The 19,684-nt window shown below is 43.6% G+C and overlaps 1 protein-coding gene and 1 pseudogene across 1 annotated transcript in view; both read right to left on the bottom strand.

The window, feature by feature from the left end:
* ACSL3 (acyl-CoA synthetase long chain family member 3) overlaps positions 1 to 19,684 on the bottom strand; it is a 65,569-nt gene that overhangs the window by 16,784 nt on the left and 29,101 nt on the right. Inside the window, exons 3-6 of the mRNA XM_038585874.1 lie at positions 10,841 to 11,258; positions 3,490 to 3,667; positions 2,186 to 2,295; positions 1,166 to 1,304 (exon numbers count right to left, since the gene is read on the bottom strand). Of these exons, the coding sequence (XP_038441802.1) occupies positions 1,166 to 1,304; positions 2,186 to 2,295; positions 3,490 to 3,667; positions 10,841 to 11,218 (805 nt within the window). The 5' untranslated portion in view covers positions 11,219 to 11,258. The remainder of the gene's footprint in view (positions 1 to 1,165; positions 1,305 to 2,185; positions 2,296 to 3,489; positions 3,668 to 10,840; positions 11,259 to 19,684) is intronic.
* LOC119868006 lies at positions 1,354 to 1,466 on the bottom strand (annotated as a pseudogene).

Here is a 19,684-nt window from a genome sequence, read left to right as displayed (position 1 = left end):
CAGAAGTGTGGTCAGGGAGGGCACCGCCCGAATTAATCTGGGACTTCTCCAAAGTGTGGACTTCCTAAAGAAGTGGGGGGAAACCATTTTAAATGTGCTGAGCTTCCCTTCCTATATGCGCAGATGTATTTCATGACAATGGTCTCCATTCCCGTCCTGTCCTCCTAGCCTAGCATTCAGTCCCTCGTCCCAAGGCACCACTCTCCACCGCCCCCTAGAAGCTGCTCTAAGGTGGGCCTCCTGCAATCCCTGCCTCACCGACTCCTCCAGGGCACCTGCTCTTGCTGCCGACTCCTGCCTCACTGAGGGGCCTCCCTCCTTCCTCTCTGACCCACCCTCCGTTACTCTTGGAGGCACCACATTCTGTGGGTGACCTCACCTCCTTCCACGGTTATACTTAAAACCTAACTTCTGGCTTCTCAATCTCGAAACTGCAAACTTAACTCCACAGTATGTGCTACGCCCCTCTAAATATCCACATGTGAGGGTCTCCCCAGCACTTAAAATTCCATATGCCCAGCATTTTATTCAGCAGAACCCCATTCCCATTCCCAAGCTGAGTGCTTACATCTAATCAAACACTGAGTTTCCAGCTACAAAGGAAATACAGTCCTAGCATCCTAGCAGCTCTTGGGATATTCCTAAATATCTGCACACTTTCTAACATTTTCTGACACTTCTTTGAGAGGAGGAGCTTTGGGGTCACCATGCCTACTTAGGCAAAAACCCTTCAGTTGGAGAACAAGATGATGCTCCCTCTGGAAAAGGCAGAGTTGGATCAGGGAGTGAAGGAGGGGATCTAGGTTTAGCCGCTCCGGCTATCTGTTCCTACTCACAGAGAACTCACGGAGCACTAGTTTAATGGTATTATTTATACAACTGACTTTAAACCACCAAAAGCTGTCACAAAAGAGAAACAGGAAACCTGTATAGAGTAAAAGGTATTTGAAATTCATTTCACGTAACTGCTACTTTTAGAACATTAACAAATTAGTATTTGTGTTCTTCCTTAAACCCTTCTTAAAAGGGCATGTATGAAAGTATACCTGGAGTGACCTTACTTCCCAAAGCAATGGTCTAGAAAATGGGTCTGTCCCTGGTCTAAGTTCAGGATCTGCAACACGTCTAGAGAACACGGTCGCTGCAGAACGGCCATACGGCGTACCTGTGCTCGCCTTGGCTCCCAGAGCCTGCACCGCAGCCATCGTGTGCACAATGACGCCCTTGGGGAACTCAGACCACGTTGGTGGCTTACCGTCCACGGTGATGATGTGCCGCAGGCGTGGGACTAAAGAAACGATATCCTGGAAAAACACGAGCACTCGTTATGTTCATGAGGAGGTGCACTGGTATGAAGAACACTTCTTTCAAGTCGTCACGGCGGGGTATTGGGAAAAGTTTTCAATTAGCAATAATCGCGCCTCGGATAAACCTCATTGGCTACGATACTGCCACTGCGCAAAGCTAAGAAGAATACTTCTTTCAGAAGGAGAAATACTACTCTGAAATTTAAATTGCTATTTTATAGCATTAGATTCACTGTCTGTACACTGCTCTTTGGTAAAATCCTAATCCACAGTGTCCCTTCCTTACACAACAGGCATATTATCAGGGTGCCTGAACTACAGATTAGCCACAAGTTCTGCAGGTTTTTAAGAGGCTCCTAAAGACATGAGGTGAAGTGGAAGGAATTCACTTATAAATGTGGGTATAAAAAACCCAGCAGATATTACTGTTTTTACGGGAAGTCGTCTAGAGACTTTCAAAACCTCCTTCTCCTACAGTTTCATAAAGTCTTTTTTTCCCTGTAAAAAATTCTAAAAACTCATAATGACTCTGCTTCAGAAACAAAATAAATGAATCACCACTTTAGAAACAACCCTTCAAAATTATAAATTTAGTGAAAATAGACTAGAAAAGAAATGAGCACAAGAAAAGGGAATTCCTTCACCTTAGACACGGGCATACCACGTTAATAATCTGTAACTCTCTGCGCTAATACACAAATATATACCAAATATTTTTCTTTTCTAAAGGAAAGGAAGAAAATAGGATATTCCTAAAAGTTTACAAAGATATTCAGGATTTTAAAGATCATAAAAGTATCAATATTAGAGCTCATGACACTGAAAAGTCTAGAGTATTCTAGAGTACTGGACAGTTATAAAATAACCATAGTCCTCACCTTCAACTTTGTTTGCAAGAGTTCTTTACTGGTAATGATGTTGGTCACCTCTGTTTCATTTAATCCATGAACAATAGCTGGACCTCCTAGAGTAGCGTACAACGTAACAACTAAAGGGAAAAGGAGGGCAAGTCAAATATCTGAACATTTCAGGATGCACTAAATGCAAATCAAGTCTCTGAAAGCAGTCATGAATTCTAAGGGGATAATACTGAACTCTAAACTGTCAGACCCATAGTTTATTATGTACCTCTTCTTGATTTTCTAAATAATTTCTATATGCTAATAAATACGCCCACTCACTCAACCCTTTCCTTAATGTCCCCCAAGATTGCCAATACTCAAAAAATATTTTTTTTTCTTTTTTAAGTTTTGTTTCACTGGCAGATGTTACTACTCTGGGATGTCACAAGGCAAGGAATTATTTCTCATTCCTACAGTGTCAAAGCCATAGTTATTAAATATTTGGTACTAAAATATGAAAAATACGTAACAGATAATGCACTGATTATCACATTGAATATCAGGCTTAACGTTTTTTATGTTAAGAAAATAACAAGTGGCACTACAGCTTATTCCAAAGTAGAAACCTAAAGGAAAAATTCTTAGCAATGTTGAAATGTAATAATAATTGTGGACTTTTACTCTTTTACTTGCTTGCTGCCTAACCCACAGAAATTAGACTTAAAGTGACTTTAAGAGATGGCAATTCTTTTAAAGCTTCCCCAAAGCAGCATAAGCCCAAATCTACGGGGGGGGGGGGGGGGGGGGGGGGGGGGGGGGGTGTGCAATTTAAAACCAGGAGGCATTTACAGTAAGAGATCTGGTAAAAGCATCTCTTAACCATCTGAAAGGCTCAGACAACCTCTGTACCTAATGTCACATTTTGGCACCAAGATCTGTGAACTAAGCTTCCAGAACTCCCTCACAGACTGGGGCATCAGGACTGCCACAACCCGGCTTGTGGCTCCGAGTATTGCAGTTTTAGAGCTCAACTGCTGTTACTGATGGAAGTGGCAGACAAAGTGACACTAACGTCACAAGAGGATTCCTGAGCGAACCAGCAGGGCAACAATGACTCACAGGTGCAGGCCTAGTTAGCAAGGCCTCAAGGCCCCTACTAAGAGGTTCCAGGCCCCCTCCGATACCAACCGCACAACTTGCAGAACTCTAAGTTGTAACAGAATTATCTCCTGATTAGATGCAAGGTGACATTTAACTTCAGAACTTAATTTCTAAAGAGTGAAATATTCATGATAAACAGCATCCCCTCTCCCACACCGAAGACCAGAAAACCTACGTACGCTGAAAATTATACATAAAGCACGCCTGCGCAGCAATCATCCATTCGGCCCTGGTTTCACAGAAGATGGCGATGTTGGTCTTTGGTTTCTGACCCAACATCTGTAAGCCATTTCCAAAATTAAAAGCTCTAACGAAGACATCTTCATAGGAGAGCCAATTATAGTTTCCAAGAATAACCTGATAAACAAAAAACATACAAATACCTTTTAATATTATTCTATAGAAAGAAGCCAACATTTGTCCCAATTTGACAAAGTAGTTAGGTTTCCATGTAATTTAATATTTTTTCCTAACAAAAAGCTAGAAAGTAAATTTCGAGCTTAAAAAAAATCTATTTTGAAAATTAGCTATTTTGTGATATTTTCTATGACAAATTATATGCTAAATCCTTAATTGTAATGGGAGGTTATTTTCAAAAATCTTCAGAATTTCACAGGATTTTAAAGGTCACCTTTTTTTGCCACAAGATCATATATTGATAATTCGTTTACACATCAGTCACTTAAAATTAGCTTAAAATTTAGCCTAGTATGCAGTACTAATGATATCAAAAATTTACTTTCCCTCTACTTAACGAATTCCCAGATTTCAATACCAAATGGTACCATATGATTTACAAATAAATTGGCCAGACCCAAGAAAATACATATTTATGGCTGTTCAATTTTTTAAAAAGATTTTATTTATTTATTCAGAGAGAGAGAGAGAGAGAGAGACAGGCAGAGGGAGAAGCAGGCTCCATGCAGGGAGCCCGACGTGGGACTCGATCCCAGGTCTCCAGGATCACACCCCAGGCTGCAGGCAGCTCTAAACCGCTCGCTGAGCCACCCGGGCTGCCCCGTGGCTGTTCAATTTTAATTGCTGTCTCCTGTACCTAACTCTGAATAGGCCAAGTAAACAAGTCTCTACTTACAAAACCAGGACTGGTTTTATTATTCATCAAAGTCTTTCTGTCGAAGCCTTAAATGCCCACTGGCACCACTAGACTTTAAGTATTTCATTTGTGGGCAGCCCCAGTGGCCCAGCAGTTTAGCGCCACCTTCAGCCCAGGGCATGATCCTGGAGACCCAGGATCCAGTCCCACATCAGGCTCCCCACGGGGAGCCTGCTTCTCCCTCTGCCTGTGTCTCTGCCTCTCTCTGCATGTCTCTAATGAATAAATAAATAAAATCCTCAAAAAAAAAAAAAAAAAAGGTATTTCATTTGTGCTTACATCAGATGTAATGTAACATTACATCCTCATTACTAATAAACTTTTTTTAAAACTAGCTAATACATTTTTGATTAGGGATTTTCTCCAACTTAGATTAGTCCATAAATCCCCAATTACACACAGATTGGATAAAAAGCTCCTTGTATTGCACATATATACATGCAGTTTCCAAACAGGACTGTTTCACTCATGTCTCACACACTGTAAAACCACCTAACCACATGCATTTTCAAAAATGCATCCAACATTTCAGTGTTCTAGAAATAAGAGATTGGGTGAAGATAGAAATGGGGGAAAAAAAGGATAAATGCTGCCCCCTAGTGTCCTATTCCATAATGGACTTCGGAAATAAATTCTTCGATGGCTAAAGCAACCGATTTAAAAGACTTATTGAACTTCAGTGGCCTCAACCATCACCTCACTCTGCACCCCCATGAAACGCTCAGCACAGGGAGCTCCAATGACTTCGAAAGGAGCTCTGTGGGGGTGAGAAGACAGACGAGAATTTGGCCCAAATGTGCACGACCTGAATACAATTATTAAAAATTTTACACTCCACAGATCAGCATGAGCCACCTCTTTAGATTCTAGAACCTAGGGGATCCCTGGGTGGCGCAGTGGTTTGGCGCCTGCCTTTGGCCCAGGGCGCGATCCTGGAGTCCCGGGATCGAGTCCTGAGTCGGGTTCCCGGCATGGAGCCTGCTTCTCCCTCCTCCTGCATCTCTGCCTCTCTTTCTCTCTATGTCTATCATAAATAAGTAAATAAATAAATAAATAGATAGATAGATCTTTAAAAAATTTTTTTAAAAAAAGATTCTAGAACCTAAATGATGAGCTCTGTATGTTTCAAAAATGTACATATTCCGAAAGATATTATCTACATAATCCATGTATTTAAACCCATGTGATAGGGCCACTATGTGGCAAGGAAATAAAATCATGAGTTTAATTCAAGTGTAACTGAACTGAATTTCACCTAATTCTTTAAACCACTGAATCTCCTAGTCATGATCTTTCCCGTAAAGATTAAAGGCCTCCACCTACTCCATAATTTTGAAAAAAATTCCAATTCTAACTCTGTCCCCAAGGTTAGCTTAAACATGAGATTAAACCCATTTATTTATTCCCTGTCCATACTGCTGAAGAACACCCAACCTCATTCTATCCAGGATCATACATCTCACCATCCAGCAATCCTACCAGGATTCCCTGGTATAGTCATTTCCTCACCTCTGAAATGGCTACTTGAACCCTCTCTACTCAAATATCCTTCACCCCCTTCATCCCTCCTCCACCTCCAGGGGATAACATGGACTCATACATCACTCTTGGGGTTGAATGCCTTCTTCAACTTTGGGTCCCACATGCCTCCCCCCGGGCTCATTCTGGTTTTTGCCCACTGCACAAAAGGTTCATTACCCAGATTTTTGCAAAGCTGGCTCCTTTGTTGCTAAGGCCTCCACTTGGCCATAACCAAGAGATGCATTTGGTTTTCCCAACTCTGAGTCAGGCAAAGAATGACTCGAGTGGCTTTGTAAAGGATGACCCTGGACCTTTAAGCAGCGTCCTCATTTGTTAACGTAGGGGGAGAGTGAAGATTGGCCCTACGGTCACTTTCATATCTCACATTTCATTGGCTGTATTTTCATGCTAGGACGGGTGTGACATATACATGGGTCCATATCACTGTTATCACTCAGACACGACTGCCCGGGACACGGGAACTTAATAATTTACTTTGTTCAGAAACAGATGAAGTTAGGTGGTTCTGATGATGCTAATTATGAGAGCCTCATCTCACAAGATCAACTATAAAAATAAAACAGATCACATATAGAATATTCTGTAAAATAAAAGCAAACAAATACTTAACCGTTCAGGACCCTGAAGAATGAGACAATGGAATAAAGATCAGGTTTCAGGGAGCTGGGGGTTTAACCAGTGCAAGTACAGGACTTTTCTTTGTAGCCATTCAGAATAGAAATACCTCAAATTACACACTTCCCTGCCTGCAACAAAGTACACCCAGCTTCACAGAAGCTTTCTCTCTGGCGATGAAGACTATTACAATGTACTGTGAGGGAGTCCAGAGGGTGAAAATATTCAGCAGGTCTGGGGGGCTGGTAGCGATCCCGTGGAGGACGAGGGCGGCTAACCTTCGCCAGTGTTCCCTCTGCGGTAACCATGCTGCATGAGCTTACGGGACTCACGTAACTCAAGACACGGCTACTCTTAGCATCTCTCTTACAAATGAGGATACTGAGGCATTGAGAGAGTGAGCCTAACTTACTCAAAAGTCACAAGGCCTAAGTGACAGGACTAGAATACGAATGCAGGCAGACTCACTCCGGAACCTGCGTACTAAATCACAGCGCTCCAACTGCGCCGCAGGAAGGAGACCGGACAATGGTACCGGCAGGTGAAGACGGTGGCCTGACACTTGTAAAGGATCGTTTCAACTGCTGTCTGTGGGTGGCAGTGAAGGCCAGTTAAAAAGGGAGGGAAAAAAATCAGACTCCTGGTTAAAAAAAAAAAACCATTTGGTACACAGTGGTGCCTTTCACAAACAGGGGCTGACCAGAAGAACAAGCAGACAGGCAACCAGTTTGGGCCATGGAGGGTCTATAATCAACAAGACACAAGTCCTGGCCAAAAGACTGACCACTGGTTTTCACGTAAATTACGATGTAAATGTCTTAACCATTCAGAAAATAAATATCACACATATGCAAGTAGATTAAAAGAGAGAGAGAGAGAGAGAGAGAGAGAGGAGACTCTGGAGCAAGAAATAACAAAAAGTAGGCACCAAGGAAGCAGAAAGGAAAGCTAAGTCAATTCCTATGAACAGAAATGAGTATTTCTATTATCATTTCGCAACCATTTAGGAGGAAGGTCATCGTGAAATCTTCTCTTTCTAAGCACCGTGATTACATAATCCCGTCTATTTTCTTCTCTCTGATGTGTGTAGAATACATAAGAAAAAGAATCTGAAGTGGTTCTGGTAGTTAGATTACTAAATGTTAGAGCCGGCCTTGTGCTCCTTTGTTTCACTGTAAACTTATTTTCATTCTTTGCAAACATGTTCTATTTCAGGTACAGGTAGTATTTTTAAGATGCTCTGGACACTGACCCTTCACCGTTTTTCATTTCCAAAGACCTCAGGACGGTGCACTGGAGGCTGGGAAGGCTGGTGGCTTCAGGCGCTGCTGACACACATGCTGCTGTAGTTTCTAAGGCCGGAGGTAACTATGAACAAGCCTGCCAAGCCTGGGGAACACACCAGCCCTGCCTCCCCGCCCCGCCACCCAGAAAAGTGTCCGTGAGGCTGACTGCCACGCTCTTGTGGGCACACCTGCGGCACAACCACCACCCCGGCCTTTGCCTCTGCTTATCTTCCTTGGGAGCTCAAAAAAGACTCAGGAGAAGATGGAAACAAAGCTTCGGCACTCACTGAACTGAAATAAAGGTCTGGGATCTCTGTTTCAACCGTATCAGACAGCTTCTGGGGTTAATCTCCAAAGCTCGGCTCCCCCCCCCCAAAAAAACAGGAAGGAAGGAAGCTTCTAGACACTGCCGCAGCACCGGCTGGCTTTCCCAATCCCAGAGCATCCTCACCCACGGAAGTCCACTCCGTCCGACGCCTGCCCGCAGCCGCGGTCCTGCCTGTGCTGCCGAAGCACACGCTGCCTCTGGCAGCCGCCGGCTGTGAACAAGGCACCCAAGGGCGCGAGCAGCCCAGCCTGCTCCCGGCTCCCGGCGGAGGCGCCCGCCACCCAGGGTGTTCAGCGCGGCGACCGCAGCAACACCGACCGACAGAAACTCAGGTCTTAGCTAATCACGGGCAGGCCACGCTCTTCTTGAGAAAGGCTCACAAAAAACATCTGCTTCATTTACTACCCGCGAAACCTAAAAACCAACCTGACTTTCCCAGTGAGCTGAATTTCAAATAGGAAAGACCTAACATTTTCTACTATCAGGGGTAGTAGACTTTTGGACTCCCCAAAAGTCTGATGTCACAAACGCCAATTTGAAGGCAATTGTCAACGATAGGCAGGCCTGATAGTGATGTAGAAAAGGCCATGGATTACAGTTTTTTTCACCTTCTAACTTTCTTCTTTGAGTTCAAATGCTCCCCTGTTGATAAACGATGCCGACAAAGCGCTCCCCTCCCCACCCGACAGGGAGGAAAAGCCGAAAACACGAACACACAGCTGAGAAAAACACTTTCCCTGTGTCCACTGTGCTATCTGGCCACATTTAAGGAACAACTGTGATAGCTCTAGGGTTGAATGTGTCCTAATCACACTGATAACCTGAATCAGGAAGGAATTTCATATTTACCATATCGATCTCCTTTGTACATACTTGGAAGCGAGTCTGCTGCTCTAAGTACTGAATGAAGACTGAAAAAATAGCACCAGTCCCATTAATGTCTGGAATATGCCATTCTGGAGAAAAATTCAACCTTCTGCTAACACAGGACTTCTGTAAGACATGCTGAGGTTAAAAACCAGGGAACCCAATCTTTGAACTCAAATAGCATTAGATCAAATAATAAAAATGAATGTTTTTAAGGGTAGGCAGAGGAATGGAAAACTTTAGCATCTAAAAAAGCCTAGTGTTTTCCATACCTTTGATAACCACCAGATCTCTCAAAGACAAATCAAGGATGGTACACCCTCAAAAGCAGCAACTAAATATGACCAAAAATCAGACACCCTTATGATAAAATGTATTTGCAAGTTTTAATCTATAGGTTAGAGAAGAGTAAGCAAACATGCTTAACAAGGACTTCAACTTCAAGAAACATGCTATTAACTCTCCTGGTAGAGCTGAAGTTAACTTAGGAAAAAATTCACTTAAGTGAGGCAAAACTAAGTCAGCAGCAGAAACTGAGAATATGCCTTAAAAGGCAAGTGACTCTATCGCTTCCCCAAGCCAACTAGGAGACTGCAAGGGGCACTGTCAACACGGCAGGCCAAGCAAGATAAATAAAGGGATGGACACCTCCAGACAACGTTTTTCATCTCTAGGACTGACTGGCGTTAACCTGCTGGCCATCTCCTTTATGTTTAGAAGAAAAGGACTCTGGAATTTGTGTGGGTTGGTGCCAAAATTAATGGGTCATTAAGGTAAATAAATAACACCCCACCCCACCCCACCCCCCACCCTGCAGTCACAGGAGCAGCTCTGGGGATTTCATTTATGGTGTGATTATTTGAGTTTTCCTCTAGGCCCTAGAGTTCCTTCATAATCAACAGAAAAAAGGCAGCTAGAGTCAGGATGTAGCTGGAAAAAAGGAAACAGGAGGAAAAACAACTCTACCCACACGCGTAATAAACCTATAATCGGACCAAATTGTCAGTCCATCGAAGGTGGTTACAGATGATCAACACGGTAACACTAACCCCTAGGGCTATTTTAAGTCTTAAATAAGCTGGTACATGTAAAGCACTTACAACAGCCTGGCTCGTTACAAGTGCTAATAAAATATCAGCAATTACCATTGTCTTCGTATTACAGATAAAGAAACTGAGGCAAATGTGTTACATGACTTTTCCAATGACATAGCCAGTAGGCAGCAAAACTGAGCTCCAAACCCATAGTCTGGATCTGGAATCCAGGTTCTCAACCACTATGTCACATTGCCTCTAAGGATGTCTTGACTCCTGTCTCAAATCACCAATGGCAGGTGAAGATGTCTGTATCTGTGAAAAGAACACTCAAGCATCTGCCACTACACCAAGGTATGAAAACATTAAGCACCTACTGGAGCCTACGTTAAAATCAGAAATGGCAGGCCTCCCATGCCAAAATCCAGAACCATCTCAAGCACGCACATGGCCTGTGGAACAAGCAAGGAACATGGTTTCTGACCCCAAAGTGCTCAGGACATTATAGCCACGCCACAGAAGACATTCAGGCGTGGTGGGCATTCCCGACTGTCTGACAAATCCAGGCACATCCGTGCGCAGAGGAAACGTACAGGTACGCGCAGAGGAGCGCGTCCCGCCTGCGCAGCCACCCCTCCTGCCGCACCAGCAGCATCCAACAGAAGCGGGCTGGGCCTGCCCCTGCTGCTGTTGTCAGCGAGCATTTTCCCCAGCGGAAATAAAGGCAGTGAAGGGCCACCTTACCTTCTTAAAAATCTTTCCATTTGGTTGTACTTCATCGTCCTCGCTTAAGATTTCACGTGTTCCCAAGAGCTTTTTGTCCTTAAACTTGTTTTTTGCATACATGAAAACTTTATCTAGTGTATCACATCCAGGGTATAATACTGAAGCCAAACCATCCAAACTGTTAATAGATCTGTATGCAGACTCAGGTTTTGAATTTACAGGCTTTGCTTTAATTTTGTTTGATTTTTCTTGTCTTGTCTCAAACAAAAAATAATACGGAATGTATGTGAAAACAGTATAGAGTGATATTAGAAAATGTATGAAATACAAAAGAATGGGGTTGATGGTCTGCTTTAGCTTCATGGTAGATGGTTTTGAAGATACGTGGTTATTCATAAGTGCTCAAAAAGTGGAATTAACAGATTTCCGTAAGAATCTAGGAGGAAGAAAAAGAAAGATATTAGTTCAAAATCATTTTAAAATAACCGTAGATAAAAATATCTTCATATTATATAGGCAAATAAAGAGATTTTTCCCCCCAAGGAGCAGCTGCTAGTAATGGCCTCGAGCAATGTCCAGTCCACTCCTGATACATACAGTACGAGTGAGTCTCTTAAAACTATCCACAACAAAAATTACCACGGAGAAGTTTCCACCTCATTCTGTAAACAGGTGGCTTTTCCAACCTAAACCCAAGCATCCACAAACCCTTCCCGGTGGTGAGAGGGAGCCAGCCAAGGGCCTACAACAGAACGGAGGACAAAAATGCACCCATTTCCTGTTCAGCCCTGAGGGATGGCAAGGGCTCTGCACAGACACCGCCCCCCTCCCTCACAGCCCCGGAGGCCTCCATTCCAGAAGCACTGCATTCTTTCCAGTGAGCTCCAATCTCACTCTGGGCATCAGTGAGGAACCAGAGTTGGCAAACGACACAGAATTCACTTCCCCTCGTGAGATTTTTCACCTTAGGCAAGTTAAACTGTGAAGTGAGAAGGCAGGAAACTGCCCATTTCTACTTTGCATTCATCAGATTTACTGACAACCTACTGCACGCCAGATGCTGGTCTAAGCACAGGAACTCTTAAGAGTGAACAGTTTCAGGGCCTCCTCTCGTGGGGACCACATGGCCCGGGGAGAGCAGGCCGGCACATGTGCAGGTGCACGCCAGGGGACGGGTCTCAGGGCCTCCTCTCGTGGAACCCACACAGCCCCGGGAGAGCAAGCCAGCACATGTGCAGGTGCACGCCAGGGGTCAAGGCATCCAGAGGGAGGATAAACCCAGGACACGAACCCAAAGCCAACGGGCAGGGCTTACAGGCCATCCACCAGGGCTCCCCACTGGAGACACCTGGGCAGGGCCTACGAGGAAGAGGGAATGAGCCAGGTGCCCCTCCCGGGGAAACAGAGCACTCCGGGCTGGAAACAGTATCTGTGGGGCAGGTGGGTTTAGTATCATTTTGGAAGAAACAAAACTGAAGCAAGTTACTCCTTATTCTTTCCAGCTCCAAACCCAGGGTTATGATTTCTATTTCTATTTCTATTCTCATCTTCTACCCCAACCCCACAGTAGAGAAATTCGATTCCAGGCACACGTGGCCAAGAAATAAATGTGAGGAAGCTGTCCTGTGGCTACAGCAAGCCAACAATACGAGGCTCCGGTCTGCCCCTGCCTTGGCCTGCTCATAAGGCCAATGCAGAGAGAGGAGCTCAGAACAAAGATGAGCAGTGGCGACAGTCACAGGCCGGGCCCACAGTCCCACAACAGAGGGTGAGCTGCCGTTCCTGCCCCGGGCCCACAGGCCAAAGCAGGCTGTGAGAACAGAGGGCCCCTGAGCAGTCCCAGTCCCTAAGCGGCCCGACTCTAGTTGGAATACAGAACACGGAAGCCCAAGCCCAGTGGCTCTGCGGAGAACCAGGGAGACACTGGTGATGAGCAATCACAATGAGGCTGGTGGTTCCACGAGAACAACAACAGGAGCAGACCACATAGAAGTTCAACAGAATCAGGGGAAAAGAACATAAGAAGAGCCTGGAGAGCTCAGAGACTGGCCTCAAACAACCTCTACAAAGGCCACCTGATGTAAGGGAACGACACTGAGGGGCACTTGAGGGCCCAGGGCGCTGTTCAACACAGCAGCATCAGCGAGCGGCAAGAGCACTTGACGGGATGAGCACTGGGTGTTATGCTATATGCTGGCAAATCAAAATCCAATAAAAAATATATTTAAAACAAAACAAAACAAAACAAAAAGAGTCTTACTCAAACCCTGCTGTCATCCCCTAAAGAGGACACTTCAATGGAAGTCATTCCCAAGGCTGTGCCCACTGAGGAGTGACATCAAAGGATGGGGGGGAGGATGCATTGAAACTGAAAGTCACTAAACAAATTAGAAAGTCACTAAACAAACAGACAAGCCAGCAATACAACAAGCAGCCACGGAAATGGGAAGAGGGGAAATCGGCATTCAGAAATACTATGGGGACGCTCGGGGGGCTCAGGGGTTGAGAGCCCACCTTTGGCTCAGGTTGTGATCCCTGGGTCCTGGGACCGAGCCCCCTGTCTCAAGCCCCAGGTCTCAACATATTTGCTTCTCCCTCTGCCCCTCCATTTCCCCGCCCCTCCCTCCTGTTCATGCTCCAGCACGCGCTCTCTCTCTCTCTCTCTCTCAAAATCTTTTTAAAAAATATAGAAAATAAGATTGACATTTAAAAAAAATTAAATGTCCAGGGGTGCCTGGCTGGCTCAGTCAGTAGACTGAGTAGACTCTTATTCTCAGAGTTGTAGGTTCAAGCCCCATGCTGGGTACAGAGGTTACTTAAAATAATTTTTTTAAAAAAATGTTTTTAATCCAACTCTGCAATTCTACAAGCTAAGGATTATCTTGTAATTTGCCCATCCACAGCTAGTGAGAAGCCAAGACTCCCAACTAATCCCCAGGCGCTGTTCACATTTCCACAGCGTGTTCTTTGGTGATATAGTGTGCAGTAATTTGGAAAAAAGAGTCTGAGAAACCTAGATTTGTGCCCTTAAGGGTATGAGGCACCATAGGTTTCTATAGAGGAAATCAGCATCCATGAAAACAAATGATCCTACTACTTCCAAGACATCAGAGCTGCAAAGAATAGATTAACCCAGGAGAAATGATGTTACCTCATGAGGTGCTCTCCCTGAAATTTAATTTCATGTATCTGTGTTTTGATTTTAAAAAGTTGTAATAAAAAAAATTTATCTGCAGAAGATGATTGTATAAGATGGTGACCGTATAGAAAATCCCAAAGAATCTAGTAAAAAACAGAGCTAACAGTTCAGCAAAAGTTGCAGGATGGAAGACAAATACTAAAAAAAAAAAAAAAAAAAAAAAAAAAAAAAATTCCAACTGTATTTCTATATACTAGCAATAATCAGAAAATTAAGTTAAAATGAATGTATTTACAACACTATCAGAAATAATACTTAGGATAAGATATAAGAGGTGTAAAGTTTGTACTATGAAAACCATAAAACATTATTAAAAGATTTCAAGACCTAAATAAATAGAAAACATCTTTGTTTATGGACTGTAAGACTTAATACTGTTAGAATGACAACATTCTCCAAACTGATGTACAGATTCAGCACAATCCTCACCAAGGCTACTGGCTTTTATACATAATTTTATAAGCTGATCCTAAAATGTACATGGAGATTCCAAGTAGCCAGAAGAGCCAAACAATCTTGAACAAGAACAAAGTTGGAGGGCCCTTACATCTCCATTCCAAGACTTAGTACAGAGTAATAGTAATTGAGACAGAGTAGTACCACCTAAAGGGGGTGTGGGGGGGGGGGGGGGACGAAATTTTCCATGGATGACATCATGTACTTTGAACAAGCACCCAAAGCAGCAGGTGTTCATTGGGGACCAATGAGTCACCAGGGGAGGTGAGGAGAGGAGGGTAGAGCATTACAGTCAAACTGCTAGCAGAAACTTCATTTGCATTTGAGTGCACACTGCACTCCGGTGTTTTAGAAAACAACTACCAGCTCAGGGCAGCAGAAACCAGAGGTGAGGCAAACAGGTACGAGAAAGTTGAGATAACCCTTCAGTCCTTGGAGTAAGGTGGCTAGGGGGTGCGAGGGAAGCCAGCAGCTAGGATTCCCAGCTCCCGACCGCCCAGAGGGTGGCAGCAGCAGCTGTTCTAGAGCCCTCCCCAGCGACTGCAATCTTTCTAACCCGGCTCCTAGAGAATAAAGCCACTCCTAGAGAATAAAGCCACAAATGAGAGGAGCTACAGTGAAAAGAAGGCAAAATGGTGTGGGTGCCTTCGACTGAGACAGACATGGAAGCAGCAGCTGGTCAGCAGTCGGACAGCTGGTGGGAAGGAGACGAACACAAGGCTCGAAAATGAGGAGTTTACAATGTTCGTGAGTCATCCAAATATATAAACTGTGAAGGTTATGAGGGATCAGAGCTAGAAGCCCACATTTTGGAGCCATAATCAGATGAAGGATGAGAATGTAGGAAATCTCCAAGATCAAGTTCAAGGACAGAAAACTTTGGAGAGAACCAAAGCCTAGACTGAGCAGGAAACTCCCACTGGCAAGACCAATAAAAGCAGAAGACCTGGAGATCCGTAGAGGGCCGCAGGTTCGAGAGAGCCAAGGAGGCTCCGTGGCATCGAATGCAGCCTCCATGTGCCAGCAACATGCAATTAAGATGTTTCATTTCTCTCAAAGTCTTCCAAAAGAATCTATCCTTTTCTAAAACAGGGTCAAGTACAAACCGCTGGCCAACTGCATCCTATTTACTGAAGGCGCTGTGGAAAATCTACAGAACTAGGAAAGCAGTCACGGTGCTCTAGTACGTGGCCTCATCTTACAGTGACTTACGTGGCCTCATCTTACAGTGACTATCACTTTTCAGAAAGAAAACCTGAACAATTAAATCTGTTCATCGTTTCCCTCACGACTTCAAGGTTTCGAGTCCATCTTAAGAAGGCCTCGTCCATACCAGGGTTAAACCAATGGTCTCCTAAATTTTTTCTAGTATTTGCATGATTTTTACATGTAGATCTTTAATCAATAGGGAGTTTATTTTCATATATTGTTTAAGGGAGAAAACTAACTACTTCTTTTGGATGAACTACCTGAAGTGCTTATTAAATAAACACCCTTGGGACCCCTGGGTGGCGCAGTGGTTTAGCGCCTGCTTTTGGCCCAGGGCGCGATCCTGGAGACCCGGGATCGAATCCCACATCGGGCTCCCGGTGCACGGAGCCTGCTTCTCCCTCTGCCTGTGTCTCTGCCTCTCTCTCTCTCTCTCTCTCTCTCTCTCTCGCTCTGTGTCTATCATAAATAAATTTTTTAAAAAAATTTTAAATAAACACCCTTTTCTCAGTTACTAAAATGTCATCTTCAATAGTAAGTCCTCGTTCACAACTGGATCTGTTTCTATATAGTCTGTTCCTTGGATCCGTCTACTGCTTTGCCCTACCTCCAAACACAGCGGATTTATAGCAGTGCTTCTCAACTGTGACCCATGGACCAATCATATCAGAATTACCTTAGAGAGTATTGAAACAGAATAGTCTTCTGACATGTAGTCCCCTTTTTAAACAACAACCATATAAATTTTATGTACACTGAGAACTATTTCAACTATCTAGTAAGACTTCCACTTATGCACGTTTTTCAAAATTTTCTTACCAATTCTTACAGATTTATTCTTCTAACATAAATTTTAAAGAGTTAACATTTGTCTGGTGAAACAGTTTGAAAATCAAAAGGAAAACAAGATTCAGGGAAAAAAATAAGTGACAAAATATACAAAGAGCTCTTATAAATCCAAAAATAAAAAAAATCAAGCAACACAGAGGAAAACAAATGAGAAAACACAAATCATTAATCCAAATAGTATGTTCTCCTTTAATTTAGAATTAAGATTAAAATGAAGCCTTACTAATTTTCATCCAATAGTTCCAGTGCTAACGACTTCAAGACTGTAATATCCAGAGTCCACTAAGCAACCTTGCAGTACTTAAGACACACACAAACCCTTGGCAGTCCCACACCCGGAGCTCTATTCTACAGAAAAGCGAGCGCGTGTTAAGTGCATATGAATTAAAGACTCAATCATTTGTTTATTTCTCAAACACGTACTGAACACAGACAGGATGCATACCACTCACTCTTCCAGATTAGAGTCAGAGTCATGAACAAAACATAAAACAGACCACGAAAAATAAATAAAAATAAAAAAATAAAATAAAAAAAAACAGACCACGGACCAACAACTAAACATCATGAGGTAGGAACAGCTAGACACACATGCGGAAGTTAAAGGGAACAAACAATACTGGGGGGCAGTGGGGTGGAGAGGGCTGAGAAGATGCCTGTCCCGGGGCTCCTGGGGGGCTCAGTCGGGGAAGCTTCTGCTCATGATCCTGGGTCCTGGGACTGAGCCCCACAGCGGAGGCTCCAGCTCAGGGAGGTCTGCCTCTCCCTGTGCCTCTCCCCTCCCTGCTTGTGCCTGTGCTCACTCGCTCTCAAAATCTTTAAAAGTAGAAGTATCAGCACCTAAGAGTACAGGAAGATAACTGGAGTAGGCGACAGCTCCCAGGCCACCTGAACTCTGAGTCCTGGATGTAGCGGGAGACCCATCAAGCTGGTTCCCAGCCAAGTTCAACCAACCGGTGGAGCGCAAAGGTGAACCAGGCAGGGAGCAGATTAACCAAGGAGAGGGTTTTACCTGACAAGTCCCTGAACAAAACACAGGGGAGGGGAGGAAGACGAGGGAACGGAGACTATTTCCATGACTCATCAGGGAGATTTAGGCCCATACGGAGGAGAAGGGTTTGTGAAAAAGACAGGCCAGGACATCAGATCCTGGGTCTGGTGATAGAACTGTTGGAGCTGAGGTACAAAGGGAGTAAAATGAACCGCAGGAGGCGGTGGTCTGAGTAGGATGCTTGGAGCTCTTCCCGCAGAAGGCAGGCCGTCACTGTTCACAGAGAGGCCCAGGTTGTAACCTTGGGGAGAGGGGTGGCAAAGGCAGACTGGGGTATGGGATCATCTAAGGACAGGCGGTGAGAAATGCAAAGACCACAGTATCGGAAAGATACTGAAGCCAGTAAGAATCTTGACAGGACAGAAGCAGAGTCACAGGAAGCCTGATGTTCAAATATGTCAGGAATAGTAGACAGATGACTGCACCAGGAAAGGAGAGTAAGCAGTACAATCTAAAGGCCAAGCTTGGAGGACATGCCAGTACTGTTTCAGAGGCAAAAAAACTGTTAAAAGTAACCAGATTATGTCCAAGGTGCAGTCACTCATACCAAGCCTCCAGTGGGCAAACCAAAACTGAAATTTCCATAGTTCACAGAGAAAAGGAAGATCCAGGGCAACCAATCGGCGCTTGCCCGCTGAGCAGAAGTTACCTGCACGGACTCCAAGTCAGCCCTTTGCTCCATCTAAGGAAAGGAGCCCTGCTTTTACCAATAAGCAAATGCCCAGTCTAACTCCCTCATCCCTCCTCACTCTGATCTATAAAAACCTCGCCTTTGAGAGCTCTTCGGGGTTCCTTTCTATCCACTAGATTGGACACTGCCTGATTAATGAAGCGCTGAATAAACCTACTACCTCAGTAAACTGTCCTTGGAAAATATTCTTTTAACAACTAAAAACAAAACAATCTAAATCAATCAAAGAACAGCTGAAGAATATACACATCCACATTATGGACAATAAGGCAACCATTAAAAACTAGTTATACGTACATGCAATTACCTGGGGAGACTCCCATGTACCTTGCTAATTCTTTTTCAAAAAAAAAAAAAAGAGAGAGAGAGAGAGACAGGCCTGCGTGATTTTATGTCTGACAACAATATGGACAAGACAAGGTTTTTAAGCAATTATTTCTAAATATTTAAATGAAGCTATAATGGGTCGAAGTACATTAATTTTCCACCATGAAGAATATAGTAATTTCCATCTTTACTATACTCTCAGAACTGCTAATTAAAACAAGTTTAAACATTAAAAGAAAATGACCTATTTACACAATGACTGATGAGCAAATATAATCTCAAATGTGAAATTATGTGATTTTAACTAGCAAGATTCAAACACTTGAAATGTGTTTTTGAAATTCTATGTAAATGGTCCATTGTGTTACGTCAAAAGACGTTATTTACATCTTGCATCATTTTAATAAGGTGTTTTAAACCATAATGACCAAGTTTAAGGAAAATCTTTCCCTGAATGGCCTCTACTACTTAAGAGGAAGAACACAGGAGACCTGGGTATGAGGAGGAGGAGGAAGGGCAGACAGGATTTTGTGTAATCGTCAGAAAACTGAGGGCAGGAGTTCAGGTTAAGAAATTAACTTTGTGTAAAGTAATTCAGATTAAGGCCCACCTACAAATCACCCTCAATTAGTACACTTAAGGGATACATGAAATTCTGATGTTAAGATAAAATTTTATGTTTTTGATGGTTACTAAAGGAGTATTATTGGGTTCCTGGAGACTCAGTTGGTTAAGTGTCTGCCTTCGGCTCAGGTCAGATCTCTGGGTCCAGGTCTAGGGATCGAGCCCCTGGTTGGGCTCCCCGCTCCACAGGAGTCTGCTTTTCTCTCTCTATCCCCCCCCCGCCCCTCCCCACTGCTCATTTTCTCTCTCAAATAATAAAAATCTTTTTTAAAAATGAAAATAAGGAAAAAACAAAGGAGTATTATCATAGAGATTATATTTGCTCATCCGTCATTGTGTAAATAGTGATGGGTCATTTTCTTTTAATGTTTAAACTTGTTTTAATTAGCAGTTCTGAGAGTATAGTAAAGATGGAAATTACTATATTCTTCATGGTGGAAAATTAATGTACTTTGA

This window comes from Canis lupus, chromosome 37, assembly GCF_011100685.1.
Source record: "Canis lupus familiaris isolate Mischka breed German Shepherd chromosome 37, alternate assembly UU_Cfam_GSD_1.0, whole genome shotgun sequence".
Lineage (NCBI taxonomy): Eukaryota > Metazoa > Chordata > Mammalia > Carnivora > Canidae > Canis > Canis lupus.
The sequence above is the reverse complement of the archived record's forward strand: the minus strand, read 5'-3'. Positions and strand labels throughout refer to the sequence as shown.